General features: G+C 47.1%; 1 protein-coding gene across 1 annotated transcript; it reads left to right on the plus strand.

Moving 5' to 3' along the window:
- Nucleotides 1-3,603: 3,603 nt before the first annotated feature.
- Nucleotides 3,604-22,845, plus strand: TACR1 (tachykinin receptor 1). Its single transcript, XM_035568783.1, has 5 exons — nucleotides 3,604-4,127; nucleotides 17,125-17,319; nucleotides 21,456-21,606; nucleotides 21,901-22,097; nucleotides 22,492-22,845. Exons 1-5 carry the CDS (start codon nucleotides 3,727-3,729, stop codon nucleotides 22,781-22,783), a joined length of 1,236 nt encoding a protein of 411 aa, XP_035424676.1. The 5' UTR covers nucleotides 3,604-3,726; the 3' UTR covers nucleotides 22,784-22,845.
- Nucleotides 22,846-23,994: the final 1,149 nt, after the last annotated feature.

Below are 23,994 nucleotides of genomic sequence, written 5' to 3' on the forward strand. Positions count from 1 at the left end.
TTTAGAACATTTCATGTTTCTGCAATGCTGCCTTAAACGGACCCACACCCAGTTCACCTCACCCAAGCACAGTCTTTCATCTCCAGGGGAATAAACCCGCTCTCCCCCAGCTAAAGCCACTCCAAACAAATAGGCTTCACACACGCCCTACTAAAAAAAATAATAATAAAATAAAACTTACATTTAGCAAAGGCTCCATCCACCTCTATTCTTTAGCCTCCAAGGCGTTAAGCACAGAGCTATCTAGGTGCAGGAAGAGCACTCATTAAACAAAACAAAGAAAAGCCCCAGCCAGGGAAACACCAACCATTTGCAAAATGTGGCCTCAAAAATACAGAGGGAGCTGTGCTCAATTTAAAGCCAAGGCAACATTATCATGGGTAAGGTAGGGAAACTGGAGAAGAGCTCACTTGCTCACATACATATGTGCAAACCACTTGCAGGAAGCAGCTTGTTTGTGAGGCTTTTAGATGGTAAGATCTCCAAACTAAACTAAAGTAGTTAAACTACTTTTAACTACTAAAGTAGTTAAACTACTGAAGTAGTTGCTTGGCAAAGTGAGTTATTTCTGCTGAGGGACAGCTGAGTATCCAGGCACCACTTGGTGCCACGGAAAATGGCTTGTGCAGCTCCTTGCTGCTTCCACTGTGTGCACATTGGCTTAAGGATGAGACACATTCCTCCACTGCTTGAGGGATAAACCAGGGCTGATGTTCCCTTCCAAATCCAGATGTTTTAGGAAAAGATGTTACTACTGCCTTGCTGGGTGCAAGCTTGCTATCCCCCACTGGTGCCATACCCAAAATCTAAAACACACCTTGATCTGCCTGCACTTTTTTTAACCCAAGCAAGAAACCATGCAAACGCCTCTGTCAGCAGCCTGCAATTTGCTGCCCAGTTTGGTGCTTAGGACCACCAGCCATGTTTCTGGGAGAGAGCAAGTCTTGAATCTGCCACTGGTGTCACTTGCGCCTGGCTTTGTACAATGGGGAGACAGGGTCCAACCCCTTGGCCAGGGTGTGTGGAGGAGCTGAAACTGTAGAGGCTGCAAAAAGACCAACTCTGATGGTTTCCTTAATGATGAGGCTAGTTTTTCCTCCCAGATAACTGCGCTTTGTATGTGAGCAACATTGTTATGCTGGCCCAGGGGACTCTGCTGGGAAACCTATAGTCAAGGAGATTCCTGTCCTCCTGAAAAACGTAACAGGAAAAGTCAAGGTTTTCTCCATCAGACAATTACAAAGCCCTTTTCTTTGCGCTGAAAGGGCCGGAAACATGTGAAGGTAGACATGGTTTCATGGGAAAAGGAAGGAGGGGGCTTGTTGGAATAGTCCAGTACATTCACACCAAGAATAGCGCTGGCTTCTTCACAGGGACCTGCAAGCATTAATTAGTTGTCACAAGTTTGCAATATTCTGTTTGTTCTTGCCAAGTAATAAATTCATCTGCTCTCCCTCATGTGGGTTTTCTTTTTTTTTTTTTTTTTTCCCCCGTTGCAATGTCTTCTGGAAGAAAGAGAGAAAATCCCCCAGTGGCCTGAACATTTCAATACGCACATGCCCCTTCCACAGCCTGCTTTAGTCAAGATGTCAGGTTGCATTTCAATTCCTTGCATGGCAGCAGCACAAGAAAAATTAGCTAGTTCTTTCCAACATGAATGTGCAAAGGCATTGCCCTCTTTTTCCTAATGGGAAAGCTGAGGAAGGGACATGGATGTGATCTCTCTCTGTTCTGCAGTGGTCTTTGGGGTAATGTTACCATCTTGGAGCAGGTAAGGGGATTGGAAGGAGTTGGAAAGGGTCTCCTGGAATGGGAAAGGGTTTGCTAAGGTGGGCTGAGATGACTTCTAACATTGTCGCCTCCTGCCAGGGCGCCCTCTCCTCGGGTTTAGGCATATTCACAGCAATGCACTTTGGTGAAGGGGAGGGTTGGAATGCAAATGAAGGGAAGGGTTGGAAATACCATCGCTAGCCAGCCTTCCCAGGCCCTGACAGGTTGCTCACCCATTCCTCTGCTGCAGTTTTAAGCAATGCTGCCATCGAGTGGTCCATGAGCATCCAGATACAAGAAGAGCGCTTTGCTGCACTGGACCCCACTGTGGTCTCTCACGCAGCCCCTGCTCCCAGGGCTGCTGGAAATGCAGAGGCCCTGGTTGAAATATATCTCCCCATTCACCCATCCTAGAGTTAAAAAGCTCAGTCCCACTTAATCTACTTACCTGGTGTTAAGGACTAAATATTTTCAGCATCACAGAATGGCTTGGGTTGGAAGGGACCTCAAAGATCATCTAGTTCCAACCCCAAGTCCTTTGTGCTTACTCTTGCTTAAGAGCCGTGCATCCTCCCTTGACATGTACAGAGCTCTGTTGTGCAATTCAAACCCATTTTTTCCCAGTGTTTGGTGAGTAGCAGCTTTACCTGGGAGTGGTTCCTCAACTGGACATGTCCAACTCAGCGTTCCTCATCCACCAATTTTGGAGTCTGCATCCTGAAAATGCAAGCTGGGAGGATCCTTTAGCAAACCAGAAGGACGTGCTCAGCTTTCATAAGGGATTTTTCTCTTCATTGCATTGGTGCATCCCGAGGGAAAGACAGATCTTCTAGCAGGCAACAACACCATTGTTTTTTTGCCCATACTAGGCAATAACACAATACTGGATGAGTGAGTTAAAATCACCCTTCTGGTGGCTATCACAAACCTGGACTATAGGAGGGTGTGAATCTGTTTGCAGCTTAATTGGATTCCAACTACAAAAGACTCCTTTGCACAGAAGGCTTCGCCAGCCTGACAGAAGCTGTATTTACTTGCTTTGCAGCTGTATTAGGGAAGGGGCACAAAATGAAACATCCCGTTTGCAGTGGGAGGAAGCTGTTAGTGCCTTTTCCTAGAAAGAAGTCAAGCATTTGCTTTTCTCGTAGGGGATGCAAAGCATTCACCAACCACAGCATAGAACTGATCGGGCAAACACCGCAGCTGTAATATGGGAAAGGCTGCATGCAAGCTTAACGCCTCAAGGCACGTTTAAAACTCCGAGCGACTTTTTAGAGACGAACCGCAGCTCGCTTCAGGCAGGCTCGACCCAAACGCCCGTCAGCCCCTCAGCACGAACCCAAAAGCCGGGGGATTCAGCGGGCAAAGCAGCTGCAGGGAGGCTGCGAGAAACCTGGGCGGAGCGGGAGGGGGGCCGGGGGAGGGCTCTGGGCTCCGGCTCCGGCTCCGGCTCCGCTCAGCGCTCACTGGCGCCATCCGCGCCGCCCATAAAAGCTGGGGCCGCGCCTCGGCTCCGCGGCAGCGGCTGCGGCCGGGAGGGGGGAGCCGCGGCACGGGAGGAGCCCCGCGTCGCCGGCCGAGCCTCTGCTGACCCCAGGGAGCTTGCGGAGGTAGCGGCTGCATGGCCGCTGTGCCCCGAAAGCGGCGTCGCCCTGACGTGGCCGGCCGCCCCGCTGCAGCCGCACCCGGAGGCGGGAGGGAGCCGCAGCCTCAACCAGCTGCGCACCCCAAAGCAACCGCGCGCGGAGCCGGGAGGGTCCTCAACCCTAAAGTGGCTGCGCTATGAACCAGGAGGCGCTTGCACCCCGAACGTGCTGCATTCCCTGATCTGCGGTGGCCTAACCAGGAGAGACCTGTGCCCTGAAGCATACTCGCGCCCTGAGCTACTGCACCCTAAAGCAGGAGGGTGCTGTGCCTCAAGGCGTCCCTTGCCTGGTCTGGCCGCACCACATCGCAATGGATAACGTTGTGCCGCTGGAAGCAGAGCTGAAGCACCAGCGGCTGTTCAATACCACGCTGAATGATTCTTTTGCCAACCAGTTCATTCAGCCCCCGTGGCAGGTGGCTCTGTGGGCTGTTGCCTACACCCTCATCGTGGTGGTGTCAGTGGTGGGGAACGTGGTGGTGATGTGGATCATCCTGGCTCACAAGAGGATGCGCACTGTCACCAACTACTTCTTGGTGAACCTGGCTTTTGCTGAAGCCTCCATGTCTGCCTTCAACACAGTGGTGAATTTCACCTACGCCATCCACAATGAGTGGTACTACGGTCTGCTATACTGCAAGTTTCACAACTTCTTCCCCATTGCTGCTGTATTTGCCAGCATCTACTCCATGACAGCCATTGCCCTGGACAGGTGAGCTCTGAGCATCAAACCCCAAACCCTCCCTGCACCCTGCAGGGTGCTGCTCTCCAGATCTGCCTCTACCTGGGTGCTGTGCTCAGCTCCGGCTGATCTCTGGCTGTAGGAGAACACTGCAATTAAAATACAACTCATTTTGGTAAAGGTGCTTGAAAAAAGCACTCTCCTCATCCTGTCCCCAGGTGGCTTAGGGAATCCTTTGTCTGCTCTGCAAAAGGAGCTCAAGAGAAGGCTTTTTAATTCTGTGCATGTTGGTAGTGTGTAATTGGGTGTGCGTTTGTAGCATTGCTCTGTCCTTTCCCTTCCCTTCCCAGCTTCTCTCCAGAGCTGTCCATTCTTTCCCCAACATTCTCATTTAAAAGCAAACTTGATATTTAGCACAAAAAGACATCACCTCGGGACACTAAATACATGTGTTGAACTTGTGCCACTGTACTGCAGGAGGTGTTTCCCATTGCTTGATCTTGGTTGCCTAAGGAGCCTCTGAGAGATGCTTGAGCTCGGGAAAGATGCCTCAACTTGGCAGATGTGTGTTGTTGCATTGCCTGTCAGCATGTTCCCCCCCAGCTGCAGAATCTTGCAAAACTGCTTTGATTTTGTTACTGTGAGTCAAAGGGGAGGGAGATGCCACGGATTCACCTCATTTGGCTGTAGCCAGCATATTTAGTTGCTTTTTCTTTTACTGACACCTGTCTGGGTGCTGCTGACTGGCTGGGGACTGCTGGTAGAGCAAGATCCCACTTGCAGTTTTACAGGATAGAAAGTTCAGCAGCACTTGGTAGGGTGCAGTGGCACACGGGATGTTGCATTTCTCACCTCAAAGGGAAGGGGCAGAGGTTGACAGACATGAAGTAGCCATACCAAGGTCCTTCCTCCAAGCATCTCTGGTATGCAACTCCCTCACTTCCTCCACCCAATCTCCCAATCTTTGATTTCATGGCTTTTTCATATTAGCACTAGTTATAAACTGATAATCCAAGCAGCTTTGCAATTCCCTCTTGAACACCAGCACAACACATTTTCCAGTGCAGCATATTTCCCTGAAGACAGCTCTGCTCTGCAATACCTCCTTTTGGTACTTCTTTCTAGGGAGTAAAACACATTTTGGCTTTGGAGTGTGGGGGGGATTTGCACTACCATATGCCAGCACATTTTGAGCTGAAGTGTAAGTACTGCACAAGCTGGCACAGATATATCCCAGCAAGAAACTACAGTGCTGCCTTAAGTCACACACTAACAGCTTGGAAAATGGAGCTTGAGATGGATGATGGTCATTAAAAACAGGCTCAGGTTTTGTTTTGCTGTGGCGTGGTTATAAGCCTGTGAGCCTACCTCTCCCCAAAATCAGTTGGACATAGCAAAGCTCTGGTACTGCAGATATGAGGAAAACAAAAGCAGTGATAAATAAAAAGAGGAATGCTACCAGAATGGCTCTGTTCCCACCTGATGGTGTTGCTGGCTGTTTCAGGACCGTCTGTTTTAAGGATGTTGGGGATCAGTGGGCAAATTCCCTTTCAGGTTAGGATGAATTAGGCAGATGATTTTTTCATTTTTTATTATTTATTTATTTTTATTTTCAGCTTACCTTTAGCTTTCAGTCTGCGCCCCTGAACAACTGCAAAAGCAGATATAACAAGGGAAGCTGGGGGACAATGAGGAAAATGGTGAGCAAAGACAGGTCCGGGAGCCCGGGGCTGAATTTTGGGGAGAATTGGCATTTCCAGGTTTCTTCTTACATGTGCAATCCCTTAACAGAGGCTGGGTTTTCCCATGGGTGGACTGCAAAACTCGTGCATGCAGGCCTGGCTCACCTGCCAAGTAGGAGCCAAACGAAGCTGCAGCCTTGGTGTACAAATACTGTCCCATCTGCCTGCACAGAGCTCCCTCCTGCATTTCTTGGCCCCAAATTTTGAGGGAGGTGGGAAATTTGGGAATGGAGGCAGCAAAGCCTGTTTTCTGACCCTTAGGCATGGAGCATGCAGCATCTCTAAGTGCTGGAAAATGGCCTGTTTTCCTGTGCCTGAGACCTGACAATAGTAATTAAATGCGTTAGATGCAGGAACTTGTTCCAGGAACCCAAAAAGGAAAAAAAAATAACATGGCAAGCAACAAAAGTGGTGTGGTAACATGGAAAGCAAGTGCTTCACTTCAGCACTCTCTGTAAGAGCAACAGAGCCACGAAGGCTCAGCAAAATGAGTTATATGCACAGTATCTGAAATGACTGGGGTTCTGATTTTCACCAAAAAATAGAAGTACAGAACTGAATGTGCTTTATGTTTCCCAAAGTGTATTAAGCCATCTATCACAGCAGCTGAATACGTAACCTGAAGGCTCAGAGGAGCATCAGCTGCAGATTGCTCACCTAAATCATCTCCACTTTTGCTTTCTGCAAGCAGTTTCCAGAATGTCCTCACCAGAAGGTACAAAATCACCTTTGAAAGACTCAGCACAGCTGTAACAGCATCTGTGAGAGAACAAGAAGGGAAGTGGGTTTGATTCTCCCAGTGGCTTTTTTGGAAGGCCTGCCATGGATTTGTGCAAGAAAAAGGCTTTTCCTTGAACCTAGGACTGCTCTTTTACCGGGACCTATTTCAGACTGGGCACAACCACTCAGGGGAAAAAAATAATATAAAATTAATTTATACCAAGCACTATTCTGAACCCTGCAACAATGGCAGGAAATTCAGAAGTCAAGGTTGGCAGCTGGTATTGTGTGCTCAGGAAAAACCATGATGCTGCGTCTCAGCATCCTGCAGAACTGGAGGCCAGGCAGCTTGATTTGGCACTAGACAGTATGCCACGTACTTTGCTGTCAAGCATATCAATGCACTTAGGTCCTTGAGTAAAAGCAATCCCACGGATGGGTTTGCCTTTGCCTGAGGTTTGAATAACCCAGGCTGTCTTCCTCAGCACATCCTTTATGTGCACCACAGGGACTTTATCTCCTTCTACAGTACGTAAGAGGTGGGACTGGGCAGGGCCAGCTGGGTTGGCAGCTCCCCTTCTGTTGACTAACAAGGTGGCTTTTGCTAAATGTGTAGAGGGGACCCTCTCTTTGAACATCCAGCCCAGCACCGGCAGGTGGGTTGCCAAGAGGAGCTGTGCTTCAGTACCAGCCGCTTCCGAAGCAGCTTGAACCCCTTCATGTGCTGCTTTTTCACTTGGAGGATAGCAGGCCTCAGCTCCTCTGTATCCCCAACTCCAAAACCCTAGGGGTCAACCTGGAGTTTCCTTCTGGCTTACTGCCAGCGGTTCCAGCTGGGGCCATTCTCTGCAGCTGTGGTGTAGAGCACATTGTTTGCATCTCCTCCTGCCAGAACTGGCCCAAGGGCTACTGCATGAACAGTCTCCCATTTAATTTGTTCAAAGGCTTGTTATTGCTCAGGGCCTCACTTAAAATCCTTCTTCTTCTGGATCACTTCATAGACAGGGATTACAATCAGACAGTAATTTGGAATTACAAAAACCCACAACACCTAAAAAGCTTGTGTTTCCTTTTTGCTCTTGGTGGATACATAGCTGTTCTTTTGTTGATCACATCCATGGGATCTGACCATGCCCATCATCCATTTTATTCCTAAAAACTGGATCTCCTATGCAGGTCCCTTGACCTTACTTTGTTTTATGGCAAAACCATCTTTCAGAAGGACTTGGACTCTCTTACTTCCCTTTTTGAAAAACTTTCTCCGCTGAGCTGCCCCTCAAAATAATGCCATCTATGTATTGCAGCTGTTCAGGAGCTTCCCCGTATTCTGGTACAGTCTGGATCGCTCCATGGCAAATGGTAGGGCTGCTTCCACCCCTGGAACAGTCGATTCCAGGTGGACTGGACGCCCCTGCAAGTGAAAGCAAACTGGGGCCTGCACTCTGCTGCCAAAGGGATGGAGAAAAATGCATTAGCAATATTGGTTGTGGCATCCCACAGGGCTGCCTTTGACTCCAGTTTGTATGGAAGTTCTAGCATGTCTGGCATGGCAGCACTCAGCTGTGGCGTGACTTTATTCAAGTAACGATAGTCTCCCGTTAGTCTCCGCTCTTCATTGGCCATATGGGAAGGATAAAGAGTGAGTGAGTCTTGCTGATCACTCCTTGGCTCTCCAGTCAATGACTCAGCTTATGGATTGCAATCAGGGAGTCTCAGTTCGTGTGATATTGCCGCTGGTGCAGCATTGTGATAGCAGTCAGCATCTGCTGTTCTTCGAGCCTCAGCAACCCCACACGAAGGGGTGTTCCCCCACACGTGGGGAAGACCCCCACGTCTTCCTTGAAGGGATCCCCTTCCTTCACACCTGACAGGAGCCGCCTGCAGAGGCTGAGGGCTTGTGCCCCGTTTCCAATGGCTTTCTCAATGCCCCCTTCCCTAGAGAGGGATCCCAGCTGCTTGGCTTCCCTGACCTCTAATTCCAGGCTACCAGCCCTAAAATCCCAGCATTGCAGCAGCCAGGGGACAACGTGCTTGCCTGCACAATGGCTGGAAAGTCTTTGCATATATCGCAGCTCACCCAGGGATAGGGATTGGGTGGTTACTGCTGATTTTCTTTCTCTTCATCCTCCTGTTCCCTGTGATGGCCCTATGCTGGGGTAGCCTGCCTCGTTGTCTTCTTCCTTCTCCCCTATTTGAGTAGGAGTTCCTTTCCTTTCTAAATGACCTGACTTCCTCATCCATTGTTTTGTTTTGCATATGGGGTGACTGACACTGGCACAGGGTGGTTCTCTGGCCCAGCCATGGGGCACATCACAGGGGTTGGAGTGGTGTTGATTACGGCCTGGTAAGTGTAGGCCAAGCCCCAGCACATTGCAGTGATTTGTGTCTCTTTGGAATTGTCAGGGTGATGACACACCTTTTTCAAGCATTTTGCCAGTTTTCTAGGATTCTGCACTTGGTCAGGCGTGAAGTTCCAAAGCACTAGAGGTGCCTGCTGTTATAGGTGCCTGCCCATATCCTCCCGCCCTCCCTGTCACTCATAACTGTCCTGCCCCGGGCCAGATCTCTGGATGGAATTCTTACGTGGTTGTTTAACCTTAAACAAAACCTGAAATACATTCAGGAGATGTAACAATAGGAACATGCTGGTTTGAACATCCCAAGGATATTCAGAGTTTTGAAGAGCTATTGTAACTATCCTGGAGAAAAAGGGGAAGGTGAAAGAAAGGGAGAGGGAAGAAGTGGGGAAAAATGTCCTCTCTGTCCCCCTCATAGATTGGCTCCCTCAGTAGAAAAAGTGTAATTATTAGCAGTTTTCGAAAGGTGGTTTCTGAAGTCTGAAGGTGATGGCAATGCTGAGTACCAATACCAAATTAGTTTCATGACCAGTAAACACCACACAGCCATTTGTTCACCTCCCCCATCACCCCCCCAGTGGAATGAGGGAGAGAGCTGGGAGGGGAAAAAAGTAAAAGCTAATGGGTTGAGATAAAGACGGTTTGATAGGACAGAAAAAGGAAGAGAAATAATAATAATGATGATGATAATAATAATAGTAGAATGTACAAAGCATGTGATGCCCAACACAATTGCTCACTACCTGCTGACCAATGCCTAGCTCATCCTCAAGCAGTGGTCTTCCCCACCCCAGCCAGCTACCCCATATTAATTGTCCCACATGACATGGTCTGGTATGGAATATCTGTTTGGTAGTTTGGGCCAGCTGTCCTGGCTGTGTCCCCTCCCAGCTTCTTGTGCGTCCCCATTCTTCTCACTGGCAGGGTGGTAGGAGAAGCAGAAAAGTCCTTACCTTAGTGTAAGCACTGCCCTGCAACAGCTAGAACATCACTGCATTATCAACATTATGTTGCTCCTAAATCCAAGACACAGCACATAGAATCATAGAATATCCTGAGTTGGAAGGGACCCACAAGGATCATCGAGTCCAACTCCTGGCACCACACAGGTCTACCCAAAATTTTAGACCATGTGACTAAGTGCACAGTCCAAATGCTTCTTAAACTCTGACAGGCTTGGTGCCGTGACTACTTCACTGGGGAACCTGTTCCAGTGTGTGACAACCCTCTCAGTGAAGAACCTCTTCCTGATGTCCAGCCTGAACCTCCCCTGCCTCAGCTTGACACCATTCCCTCGGGTCCTATCACTGGTGACTAAAGAGAATAGGTCGGCGCCTTCCCCTCCACTTCCCCTCGTGAGGAAGCTGTTGACTGCGATGAGGCCTCCCCTCAGCCTCCTCTTCTCCAGGCTGAACAGGCCAAGTGACCTTAGCCGCTCCTCATACATCTTCCCCTCTAGACCCTTCACCATCTTAGTAGCCCACATACCAGCTACTGGGAAGAAAACAAACTCTGTTCCAGGAGAAACTAGGAAAAGTGCCCATGCTGAGTCCAAGCTAATTTGCTGCCACACATTGAAAAAACAAAAACAAACAAACAAAACACCTCTGGACATCCCTAAGAGCCTGTTGAAATATCTATGGAGAATAGAAGGGAGCAACATTAGACAAACAGTTCACGTTTTCTCTCTCCGTGGAACCCAGATTAATTTCGGAGCACCACCATTTGCCTGCACTGTTAGCAAACTTCTGATGGAGGAATGAGTTTCCTTGATGACAGATGACCAGGAATACAGCAGAAGGTTAGAATCCTGGATTGTCTGCAGAATCAGAAAAAAAATCATCTCTAGTCTCAAAGATTTAAGTGAGCATAAACAAAAACACTGCAGATGGAACATACAGTGCCTGGGAATGGACGATGAGAAGGGTGACAGCTATGCCACGAACTCCGAGTTCGGACAGGGCAGCAGTTGAGGTAGTTAATACAAAGCAATTTCCCTTCTTCTGCAAAGTGTCTTCACTCTAAACCAGCTATAAAAATGACATACAGTCGGACCAACCTCCTGTAGCTCCTCAGCCAAGTTGCTGCTTTTGCTCACTAAGATACCCCCCTCTCCTACATTCACCAGCACTAATGCTGCCAGACCAGCAAGCAGGGCTAGGCCATCAAACTGGAATCTTATTTACATTCCCCTCCCTCTCCCCCCACTTTTTTTTTTCTTCTCCAAATGGCTTAAATTACATTAGGCGTCTCAAGATCCATCAATTTGCCAGCAGGAGCTGCAGAGTAAGTATCAAATCTGCAAACCTTCATTCACTCATTCACCTCTGTGGCTACTAAAATTGCTAGCCTGCAGCTGAGACCTGTTAATATCTCCCCAACCCCATATTATTTGCAGCAGAAAAATTGGCTCAGAAAATTATTTACAGCTTGCAAGCTTGAACTCCCAGGTTGGATGAACCAGCTGAATACCAGGAATATATTCACCAGCTCAGTGACCCAGTGCCTTCCCTAAGAGGCGATTAATGCAGAAAGAAACCCTCTGGAGAGGACAAATTACATCAGTGCACAGACAGATTAATTAGTCATTTACACCCTAATATAGCATGTGGTTTTTTTTTAATCTTGACTTAATGGTCTTCTGGGGGGGTGCAGGGCAGAACTTTGATTTGTGCCTGACAATGTGTAATCTTGCTCTGCTGGGATGTAATTTGGAAGATGAAGAGCGAGGGGGAGTGAAGTGGGCCTGAAGGGGCAAGCTGGGGCCAGCCCTGAAGCAGCTGCCCTGTGCCATTTCCTACATGTCAGCTAGCAATAACAGAAGCAGCTTATTGCATTCTCAAAAAATCAAGCACAGTTGAACACTACAAAAACTCTACAAAGCCACTGGAGACCCAGCACAGGGCTGGCTTGAAGCCTTGATTTCCCAGCCGGGGCTAGAAAGCAGGGGGCTGGGGATGGACAAGGTTAAGGGTCACTCAGCAAAGATGCTTTATGTCCCTGCTCCCAGACGTAGTCTCTGGTCTGACAGAATTAATTCCCCATTGCTCATTAGATATTAATTCAGCCTGTCAAAAAATAAATTACATCTGTCTTTGGAAAGAGAAGGGGGCTTAAAATCCCTGTGGCAATAAATGTGTAACTATGATGAAACAGCAGCAGTTTGAACAGTTTGGTGGCTGGGAGGTGTAGGAGACTCAGGTTTTTACACATGCCTCTGAGGTGATCACAGTGCTCATCTGCAGGGTGGGTGCTGGCACAAGCTACCGTAGGAGTTTGAGGGCCTTGGGTAAGATATTTCACTTATTTGATAGATTTCTTAATTTATTCTTAACACTTCAGTGGCGCAGTGAGACTCACACATGCAGTAAGTGCAACAGCTCTCATGGGTCATTAACCCTGTATTTCCCACCTTCATTCCCCAGCTATAAACCAGTGCCAGGACTAATTCCTTTCTTTAGGCAGTAGTTAAAGGGGTCCTACAGATGCTTCAAAAAACAGCACCTGCACAAATTCTCCCAACAGGGCCAGGTTGTGCTTTGGGTCCTCCTCTTCCATCCTACCCTGGCACTATCAGCAAATGTGATGAATGCAGGAGGGAGCCTTTTGCCTCCTTACTAGCCTTATGCAAATAACTGGGGGTTGATCCTGTTTTGTCTGCATTTGGCTTTTCAAACCAAACATGGCCATGGCATTTGAATCGTGAGGAGTGCTGTTTGGAAAGGCATGGGAGATCGCAAAGCTGCTGGCGTAATTCAGGTCACTGTTTGCCTGTGGCTAACTTGTCCTTTTTAATAGTGCTTGAAGGAAACATGGAATTGCTGTCAAAATACAAAGCTGCTGTGCTGTATTGGTGCTGCGGGGAAATGCCTGTGAGAAACCTGCAGCCTCCTGCTTGATGAAGATACTTTCCAGAGTGTTGAGCATCACTTGGGTCTGAGGACAGGCTAGCATCCTCAGACATCATCCAGATATGTGGCATTTGAGGCCAGAATGACAAGATGAGACAGATGGGCTGGGTTTTGCTGTCTAAACCTGCTGGAGGAGTGGCATTTTTGCATTCATGCTGTTGTGATGCAGTCCTCACATAAAGCATGGTTAGGCACTGGAGCGGGTTGCCCAGGGAGGTGGTGGAATTACCATCCCTGGGGACGTTTAATGGAAGGTTGGATGTGGTGGTACTTAGAGGCACGTTTTAGTGGGCAATATTGATGGTAGGGGCATGGTTGGACCAGATGATCTTGGAGGTCTTTTCCAACCTTAATGATTCTATGGTAAAAGCAGTTTTTTCTCACTGAGAAATTTTTTTGTTTCTAGGGTAAGAAGGACCCATTCCATGCCCAGAGTGTCATCCTGCAGGCAAAAATCTGATCTCAAGGCAATTGCTTTCAAGTATTTGACCCAATTCAGTCCAGGGCATCTACTTTGACTAGGCTGCATGCCCCTCTCTAGACTGACACTGCACTAAAACCCTCTTTATTCAGGATGGGAAACTGCTGGGCAGTAAAACACGGCATAAATTCTGCATCCCATGGATTACTCATCTCTTATCTGTTGTATCCTTATTACTTAATGAAGAAGATAAGGAAACTCTGGGATGAAAAATGCCTCATAAATTTTTGCTATTATTTAATCACATCTCCTTGAGGGTGGAAAGAATTGTGTAATGTTAGTTATCCAGGCAGACTGCAGATTTCCAGATGCGATGAATAGTACATTTGAGGCAGTGTAGCCACCTGTATATTTAATGACTGATACACTCAGAGTTACCCTGGTACAACATTGTACTCAAATGCTATTGCATCACCATTGTAACAACCCCCCCTCCAAAATGCAATACAATATTTAAACAACAGCAAATGGCATTGCCTATGTCGTTGAGCAGAAAAAAAGAAAGTATCTGGCATAAAGTTGTGTCCTTTAGGGCCAGGCCAATTAAATGGGGTGGATTTATTAAGCTGCTGACAAATGGAGCCATCACCAGCCCCACTGCGGAGTGGTGGCCATTTTGGGGGAAAGGAGCAAGGGATGTGCTGCTGCACAGCATTGGGTCTCTCCTGCAATAAGCTGAGCGGCACTGGGCTTGCAAAACCTGCAGTTTCTTACTTGAATGCAGGGGACTCCCATCCGAAAGGTGAGCAACAGCAGGTCACTTTATCTTGAAGAACAGGTACCATTAAGTCTTCCTGACCCAACATCTTCTGCAGCCTAATACAAGGCAAACACCCCTGTTTCTGGTGCTTCATACCATGCACCACCTGCAGAGCACCAGGAAATAAACCTTTCCCTAATGTATGAAATCTGCCCTTAAATCCTCAACTAAGAGCCCATTCCCCACGAAGAATTGGGACTTCAAGAGCCCATGGTGTTTCTTTACCTGCTGCATGCTGCAGTGGCGAGGGCAGGATACTCATACAAGAGCGTCCCCCCTCTTTCTTGCCTCCTGAGAATGATTGCTCCCCAGCAAGCTGCAACACCCAGTTCCTTTACAGTCAAGAAAACCACCCTCTCGGATGGTGGAGAAAGAAATATATCTCTCTAATAGGATACAGGGAGATGGACGAGGCGGGGCCACAGAGACACTTTGTGAGGAGAAATATGAGCTAATAAACCCATTAGCCTGCTTTTGAGAGCCTGCTTCTCACTGGTGTGGCTGGGACCTGTGGGGTCGAGCTGAGGAGGGCATAGCTCCCTGGCACTTAAGCTCTGATTGATGTCTTAAAGTCCAATACTGAAAACCACCTGCCCACAACTGCACGTGGGGCCAAACGGCCACTAGCATCTTGCAGATACTCTGGGCGTTGCAGCTGCATTCGCAGAAATGCACACACAGGAACACGCAGACTTACAGGGTAGAGAAATGTGTAAAGTCTAACTCATCAGCAAGAAAATGAAAGTTATTAGAGATGAACAGACCCAGCACTGGAGGAAAGCAAAAGAAGCTGGTTTACTCCCCATATTGATGCTTTTCCACCCCAATATAAGCAAGCCAGTGACTGTCATCTGAGCTAAAGAGGCCACAAAATCATATTCTCTGCTCCCCCCTTCTCCGCACTTTAATCTTGCATTAAATGTTCTTGTCAAGGAAAAGATAAAACCAAGAAGGAAACAGTTCCTAAAATGTTAGAACAATTTTCTGCTTAGTGATACAATTATCATATAATTCTATGATATCTTAATATGAAATAATGGTCTAATTATTTTCAGCATGTTTGTACATTTTCATCTATCTCCAGCATTTTTGTGGTCCATAATACCAGCTCATTCAAGGAGCCCAGACCCTTTTTATTATATTTTTTAATTCCCTGTCAAAGCCCCTGTCTGTGAGAACTGGTATTATTTCCATTTTTATTCCTGATAGACGGCTGAAGCCCAGAGCATCCCCGAGGGACTATTTCAGATGTCACTTAGGAGTGGCAGTTTGGGAATTGCTGCCAAAAAATAATATTTAGGGGCAGTTTTACCCAAAACACCACTAGTTCACTCCCTCCTGCTCCCTGACCCTGTCCTTGCAATGCTGGTGCATTTCTTTTCTTCCTTGGCTCTTCAGTGTGATGGTCTTATTAATTTTGCTGTCTTCTCACCATCAAGAATGCAAGAGCAGGTAGCATTGCAGACAAATCGACGGCAGTTGGAAAGGTTTCTATGCAATGTGCTTGTGGTTTAGCTCATCATTTCAGCAATTATTCGGACATTTTATCACCTACAAGGGCTTGTGCAGCCATAAAGTGCTTTATACTGATGAGTAAAGTCCTCCAAAGTTCATAGGTAGAAATTAGGTCAGAGATGTAAGAGCATTTCTGGCTGGTTGCAATCAGGTGCTGGTTTGCTTTCCAGAGGTTTCAATTTCAGATGTTTTTCCAGGCAAATATTTCAACAGAAATGGCCCAACTTTCTCAGAAATCCCTCATTTTCCACCTTTCACATTTTTGAACTTGAACTGTTGGATTGAGCACAGCTGCAAACTTGGGTGCAATGACACCTTGCTTCTCGGGAGCAGACACAAAGGATAAAACGCTTGGAACCCTGTGCTAAAACCCAACCAAACCTCATCCAGTTCTGACTGTGGTCCAATGAGGGGAAAATGAGCAATGTGGATGCAGAAACCAGGAGGCCTCATAGACCCTTAAGTGCATTGCTGGCCACTGTGTCAGAGCAGTGCTAACACCCATTGCCTTCACTCTTCCTAACCAGCTTCCGTTTCAGGTACCAAAACAGCCGGTGGAGATTACAGAGGGATAATTATCCGGTGAATTTTCAGCTGAACAAAGCTGATAAGGTTTGGTACCCCAGGGCAGAGGAAGAGCTGATGGCAGTGCCTCCTGCATATGTCAATATTAAGCCCTGAACCTTTGTCTCAGCAAATGGACGCACAAAAATGCAACACAGGGAGTACTTTTCATCTATGAAAAAATTAAAAGAAAAAACTGTCCATCATCTGAAAGGAGTTGGGGTGAGGAGAGAAATAGAGAAGGCTGCATATGCCCTGGATGGTAACACATGCAGAACAATGCAGTGTGTCGCCTTGTTATATGATAGTGGCTCTTTCTGAAGCTTGTCGTGGGGGAGGGAAATAAATTTCCAACATGCTCACTTAATCCTTCCAGCACTGCTATCAGCTTTGCAAAACCAGATTTGCAGAAGGATAAATTCAATCTGCCCTGTCACTGCTGGAGTCTGCCTCATGTACGACAACTAATGTTCAGGGTGAAAGATCCCATAGGCCAGGCAGGCAAAGGTGACAGCTTGGATTGCCTCACCTGTGCCACTCCTGTATACTTATTTTCAGTTCTCCTGTTTATAATACTTGGCAATGTGATCTACCGTATAGATGCGATTTTGCTTGGGTGCAAAACTATTGGGTGCTGCCAAAGCAGGTGCTGCCAGATGGCAGCATCGCACGTGGCGTTGTACAAATTGGTCTTTGCAGAAGCAGCTGGTTGCTGGTTGTGTTAGTGAAGCTGTTTTTCAGCTTAAAGCCAATGAGTGTCTCAAATGGGACTCAAATCTCAAGGTGAGGCTGCTGAAAGAGAATTGGCTGAGAACCCCTCCCAGAAGGGATTCTTTGATGTTTTTTGTGTGGTGTGGGGGGCTGCCAGGATGCGCAAAGGGGGTGTCAAAAGTACAACCCACACATGGGAGAGTTGAAACAGTAGCTGCAATGTAGGGACTTTCAAGCCTTGATTTCTCCTCTTCCCCCCCTTGCAGGTACATGGCTATCATCCACCCACTGCAACCCCGGCTCTCAGCCACTGCCACCAAGGTGGTCATTGGTGTCATCTGGCTCCTGGCATTTCTGCTGGCCTTCCCCCAGGGTTACTACTCAGTGATGGAGGAGCTGCCAGGCCGGCTGGTGTGTCTGGTGGCATGGCCAGAGCACAGCACCGATGTGTATGGAAAAACGTGAGTGGACTTTCCCAGCATCAGTGACAAGTCAATGTATAAAAATATATTAAAAAAAAAAAAAAGAAGTGGGAAGGGTGGGAAGGGCTGAAGGACCCCTGTGATGAAGAAATCCTCTCCCTACCCTAGGTAAAGCTGGTGCTACCTGGTGGACAGTAGCAAAATCTCCATCCATGACATCTTGGGGTGTATTAAGGTTAATTAAAATGAGTTTGATGCTGCTTGTAGTCCAAACATTGCCTCATGCTCTGCCACACTTCCAGCACTTCTGGGATGCTAATCCTTGAGTAAAAGGATTTACTCGTGTAAAACTGCTGAGATGCAATATTTTGGCTGTGGGATGTAGTCTTCATTGCCCCTGGAGGCTTAGTCACACACACAGACATGGCTCTCTTTTTTGCAGCACGTTTTCCGCAACCTATGTCTCTAAAGGCTTCCTGGAGGTGCGAGTTATTCCTGCAAGAAGGGAACAGGGTTTTGTCAGGTGTATCTTGGCCAGACAATAACAGAGAAATCTGTTTTGGGATGTGCTGAGTCCAAATGCCCCCAAAATCACTAAGCTGCTTAAAAAACAAGCTCTGAAAAGAGGCTCTACACAGTGTCAGCTCAGGCTGGAAGGTGAGTGTTTGGCTAGGAGGGCTCAGCAAGCACCTTTCCTACACAATAATGTACCACCTAATTAAATCTGGCATTTCCAATGGGTCTGGGCAACCCCACTGGACTGCCAGCATGCAGTCCTTCATGGTTTGCTCTTTGAAGTCTGTGAGTCATGCAGTGAGTTAAATGAGTCATGAGTTAAGGAAAAAGAAGAAAGAAAAAAAAGAAAAAAGGCATTTGTGATCTCCAGTTCCATGGACCAATGAAATAGTGTTGTGAAATTGTACTGGAGCCAAAGCAGGGGACACACATGCATGAAGAGGTGTTCAAAGCCAACCTGAGCCTGGCAAAGGTCTCTCTGCAAGGCAGGAAATAAGCTAGGGCTGGCCCAGCTGACCTCCAGAGGTGTCTTCATCCTTAATTATTCTGGACCAGTGCAAGAAACTCAGCTCATGTGGCCAGGATGGGGCTGAGCCCCCAGGTTCTCCAGACTGAAGCAGTGACCAGTGCAAGCTCAGAGCAATACTTTGACAGATCATTTGCTGTTCAGCCATATGACATGGTTTAGTGGGTGATATTGGTGGCAGGGGGATGGTTGGAGCAGATGATCTCGAACGTCTTTTCCAACCTTTATGATTCTATGACAGGACCATCACCTTTTCAAGAGCTAATTTGAGAGAAAAATGCCACTATTAACCCATGAATAATTTGCTGCTGGAATCTGGGTGCCACTTCAAAGCCTGAGCATCCCATGCTCTTTGGTGAGCTGGAGGCTCTGCAGGCAGTTCAGGGCAGCCAGGAAAGCAGATGCTAAGCTTAATCTTTTTAACAGACAAAGTCTGAATATTTGGTGGGGATGGAAAATAATTTGCAGCTCAGGCTGAGCACAGCAGAGGCTCTCCAGACCATACAAACTCACACAGTGCAGAGCACAAGATGTTATTTTATTGCCCCAAAATAACTCTGCAGAGATGAGTGTTTGGGCCACTGTCAAACACCCTTCCTGCTTGCATGGCCTTGGTGCAGTTATTTAAGGAAGCAGACAGTAGCAGGAGGTGCCGTATCTGCAACAGGAGCTGGAAACTCAGCTACATTTGATTCTGCAGCTGCTGGCTGCTGCTAACTACTGATTCCCTCTCCCACTTTTGATTTTGAAATAGATATCTGATCTGTTCCGATCTCATTAGTTGCCATTTTGGTTTGTTAAAGGAAGGGGAAAAGCTGCTCCACTTGCCATCCTCTCTGGGAAATAAGAGCCTGCAGCAACCATCTGGGCTTTGCAAGGCAAAAGAAGATGCCCTCTCCTCTCATGCCCCTGTCCCTTACCTCCTCTGGGCTCCTCCAGCCTGTACGAGACCCTAAATCCTCACACTGAAGACTTTTACATTGCAAAATCCAGGATTTTCTAAGTGGTCTGATACTGCAGTCCTTGAAGACAGAACAACAAATAGATGGTTTTCAGCACCCAAAGTACAAAAAACAAAACAAAACAAACAAACAAAAAACACAGCAGAATGCTTTAGAAATCTCTCTCCCCACCATGCCCAGGTAGCTCTGAAAATGAGGGTACCTCTTGCTTGCATTACTCTAATGGCTCTTCTGGTTGCTCTGGGGCTTTTCTGCATCGCCCTCAAGAGTTTGCTTCTGGTTTAAGACCCTGCTTTGCACGGGAAGAACAAAAGCCTCACTGTGGAGCCACAGAGACGCCTCTTTAATTAGCAAAATAGAAAACAGCCCTACAAAATCCAGCTGAAATGCAATTAGTGCTGGGTGGAGAGGAGGCCAAATGAGATTGCAGGTACAAAACAAGGAGGAGATGACATGGCAGCATGGGTCCGGGGCCAACCCCGTCCCTGCCAGAGCAGCAGGAGTTTCATCAGGCATGAAGAGCCTGACCCATTCATTACGCTTCGGAGGGATTATTTAATCATAGCTCCTAGGAGGACAAGTGAGTGCAAGGCTACAGAGCCTGAACTGCCTTGAACACATGCAGTACCTTGCATTTGAAATGGGCACATACCCCACTTAGCACTGCTGTAGCTCCCTGAAAATTCGTGCAAGTACCCTAAAGCTGTGGGAAAACTGCAGCGCTATCACTTGTCTTTCTGCAGGGAAGAGAGGTTTTTGCAAGCATTGATGGTAGGAAGGAACCTGCAAGGTCAGACCAGCCATTCCCTTCCTGTTTGTTAAAAACAGCATTTAAAGCTTTTTTTTTTTTTTTTTTTTTTTAAGCAGTTACTATTTAATACAAATCCTTCCCTGAACCCCCTGTAATCCCAATGGCTATTGCAACCTTTCATGGTTCCCACGGACTTCATAGCAAAACAACCCCAAATCTGTGCTAACTATTTAGTTCAGACTCTCATTTGATTTTATGCTTACTTATCCATGTTATAAAAAGTATGCAAAGATCCTGCCCTTTCCATGAGTCTGGAAAACTAACACAGCTGATGAATTCACAGGAAGGTTTTTAAAAAGCTCTATGACAGGGAAGGGTTTAGGTATAATAATACCACATAAAATTTGTGTGTGACCCAGTGCCTGGCATCCAAGGACCCTAACACATTGCCTTTCTCAACTATATGCACCAAGTTTATGAAAATATTTCTGTCACCCAGTTCTGCCTTCCCTGTGTGCTGACAGTCAGTCTCACTGCACCTGCGAATCCTCCCTTCAAGATGCTACCAGGCTCACAAGTCCAAATGAACCAGTTGGATTGGCACTGGGAAGAAATACAGCATGTACCAGTGCTACAATGGATGCAAAGTCTATTTCTACCATATTGTCTTTATGAACCTTACATTAATCTTTTGCTAGCAGGATGTTCCCACAGCTCATGCTGTGGCTTTCTCTAGGTGAGAGCATGAGCTCGTGCAGCCCTGCTCTGAGCTTTGGCTTTGCAATTATAAACTAGGAAAAAAAAAAGAAAAAAAAAGATAATTGTCGTGTCTTTTGCACACAGCTGTTCAAGCTGTTCACAGCTGTGTTTTTGGCAGACGGGACCAGGATTATGCCTTCTGCTGCCTGAGTCTGGCCAAACCTACAGTGGATCAGGATTCAGGCAAGGTGCATCCAAGACTCAGCATTTGCCATGCAGGGAAATCCTGCATCTCTCTTCAGCTTAATGTTACCATTCTTTAAATGTTAAAAAACAAAACAAAACAAAAATTGCACAGGACTGCTAGATGAAAGGTCTGGTAAGAGTGAGCTTTCATCTTTAGGATAAATTGGGGTGTAAGTAGAGTACAAGTGATAGTAGAGCCACATCAGCTAAGGTGTCCTTGCTATACAAAGGTAATACAAGTCCTATCTATCCCATCTCGGGAGGGTGCCAGCATGCCAAAAGCCAGTAGTGAAGGCTTGGAGGAGATTGGGATGAAACTAGGGAGTTCTTCCTAACCCCAAGCTCTGCAGTCAACTTGTGTGCAGGAATCATGCCAAATTCCCTCTGCCCCTGTGAAACTCTGCTTCCAAGATTGGTTTGCAAGAAAAAAACTGAATAGGTAGAGGACACACTCAACATCCATCACTTTTTCTAGGTATCACTTCTGCATGACCGTCCTGATCTACTTTTTGCCGCTCCTGGTGATAGGGTGCGCCTACACTGTGGTCAGCATCACCCTCTGGGCAAGCGAGATACCTGGTGACTCCTCAGACCGCTACCATGAGCAGGTCTCGGCTAAGCGGAAGGTAAGGAACTTCAGGCACAGTAGGAGCTCAGTCCCAAGTAACCACAGCCAAAAAGAGTTTATCAAAGTGGAAACAGGTCACAATTTGTTTCATTGTTTTTGCTAATGGTGCAGGACGTGTCCTGCATATGTGTGTTCCCCATGACCATACATGGTTTAGTCAAGGTGTTGGCCATGTGTTCCTCACTGGAAAGGTTTCCAAGGCAAGACAAAGTGGCCCCTCTTGGAGTGTGACACCCCACCTCTGGGGTGTCAACACATGACTTTGCTTCCCTGCCCTCTCTTCTCCTCACAGGTGGTGAAGATGATGATTATTGTGGTGTGCACATTCGCACTCTGCTGGCTACCCTACCACATCTACTTCACCCTGCAGTATTTCAACCGCGAGTGGTACCTGCAGAAGTTCATTCAGCAGGTCTACCTGGCTATCATGTGGCTGGCCATGAGCTCCACCATGTACAACCCCATCATCTACTGCTGCCTCAATGACAGGTGGGTTTGAGTGACTTTCAGCAGCATCTCAGCACAGCAGGGTGTGGAGAGGATGGAAACACAGAGGAGTCTGATGGAGGAGACTTTGAATGGAGAGATTTTCCAGGATAGCTGTGTTCCATACTCTGCTAGGGGCTGCTTGCATTGTGGGGATAATACAAGACTTACCTTAATAAGTCTTTCCTAAAGCCCCTGCAGGATATGAGGCATGTATCAAGACAGCCCTCACACTTAAATGAGATTTATCAGTGTTTTTTTTTCACCACTTAGTGGAAAGTAGCATTTTTTTCATTGTTTTGCAGTGCTTAGCTCTGGCCTCACACATATAATGGTGTCCTTTCCCCATCCGTACATTCCTCACCTCTGCCTTTCCCCATCTCTTCTGCCCTGGCAGGTTTCGTGTAGGCTTCAAGCATGCATTTCGATGGTGCCCATTTGTCAGCGCTGGTGAGTACGAGGGCCTGGAAATGAAGTCAGCCAGGTACCTGCAGACACAGAGCAGCATGTACAAGGTCAGCCGGATAGAGACCACCGTATCCTTAGCGGTTGGTGCAGCTGAGGAGGAGCTGGAGGAGAGCAACAAGGCCAAACGTCTCTCTGTAGACATGACCTCCAATGGCTCCTCCCGCAGTGACTCCAAAACTGTGTCCGAAAGCTTCAGCTTCTACTCCAACACACTCACCTAATCAGCTCCCAGGCTCCATCAGGCACCCATGAGAGTCCTGCCATACACTTTCCCTCACTGGGATGCTCCAGCGCTTGATCCAACCAGCATCATCACCCTGTTTTGCAGCGTGCCGGCTTTTCTGTGTTGTTTTATCGCCTCTTGCTGTGCTGTTCACTCACCTGCTGTCCTCGGGTGAACCTGAGGGCAAAAGCTTTGGACTGGTCTCATGTGCTCCATTATGGCTCATGTCCAAATGTAAAGAAGGGTTTTCTGGCCTCCACCTTGCTTGCTGCCTGTCCAACCTGCCTTGTGCTGGGTGGGTGGGTAGGATGCAGAAATGGAACATAGCTGGGGGTTTCTCCTAAACCATAAGTACAATGCTGGCAGGCATTTCCTTGCTCTGTGAAAGGCAGCAGGTGTCTCCCAGTGCATTCAGCCTCCACAGAAAAATGAACCAGTATTTCCTGTTCCTACCTTTAATTTAATTCTGTCATTCCTGGTTGAGTATCCATAGGGATATTCAATACAAAAATCCAGCAAAAATGCTGTTTTCAGCTTCAGGAGTTTGTATATCCAAGGTGTACCCTCAGCCACTCAGTGCTTTGTCTCAGAGCCTGGTGTTTTTGCACCAGTCTCAAATCATCTCCAGTACCTGCATTCCTCTGCATGATGCTATTCTGCAGAACACCACTCCACGACACAGCTTTGCATCAAAACAGGGCACTTGAAAGGGATTCAGAACTAAGCCAGACTTTGGTTGCCACTAATCAACCATATGTGCCAAAATCAATCACTGTGATTTCCTAAAAGGCCTTGCATAGATTTTGGAAGCCTGTGGAGGTCTAGAGAAGAATTGACTGAATGTACTGAAAAGTTTTTCACAGCTTGGAAATATCTAGAGCCAACCAGAAAGGGGCACAACATAAATAGTTTGAAGAGTGACATGATTTTTTTTTACTCAAAGGAAGGTTGAAATGATTCACTTTCACTTCCTTGGATTTTTTTTTTTTATCAGGAAAAATTTTATTTTTTCCTCCCCCTACCTTGTGCATAAAACATTAAGTTTATGATGTGTAACTAGGATATATTTTATGTTTTAGTCCTGTTAAGATGGTGCAATATTTCACTGGAGCTGTTCACATCAAGGGCTCCTTTGGTCAGTAAATGTATGTATGAAGATACACTCAAGGGGGGGTGGGGTGGGGTGGGGTGGGTGGAATTAGATAAAAT

Source organism: Cygnus atratus, chromosome 27 (assembly GCF_013377495.2).
Source record: "Cygnus atratus isolate AKBS03 ecotype Queensland, Australia chromosome 27, CAtr_DNAZoo_HiC_assembly, whole genome shotgun sequence".
Classification (NCBI taxonomy): domain Eukaryota; kingdom Metazoa; phylum Chordata; class Aves; order Anseriformes; family Anatidae; genus Cygnus; species Cygnus atratus.

Coding starts and splice junctions, on each gene's coding strand:
- TACR1 (XM_035568783.1), top strand. CDS start 3,727: ATGGATAACGTTGTGCCGCTGGAAGCAGAGCTGAAGCACCAGCGGCTG. Junction 4,128..17,124: donor ACAGCCATTGCCCTGGACAG/GTGAGCTCTGAG, acceptor CCCCCCTTGCAG/GTACATGGCTATCATCCACC. Junction 22,098..22,491: donor TACTGCTGCCTCAATGACAG/GTGGGTTTGAGT, acceptor CTGCCCTGGCAG/GTTTCGTGTAGGCTTCAAGC.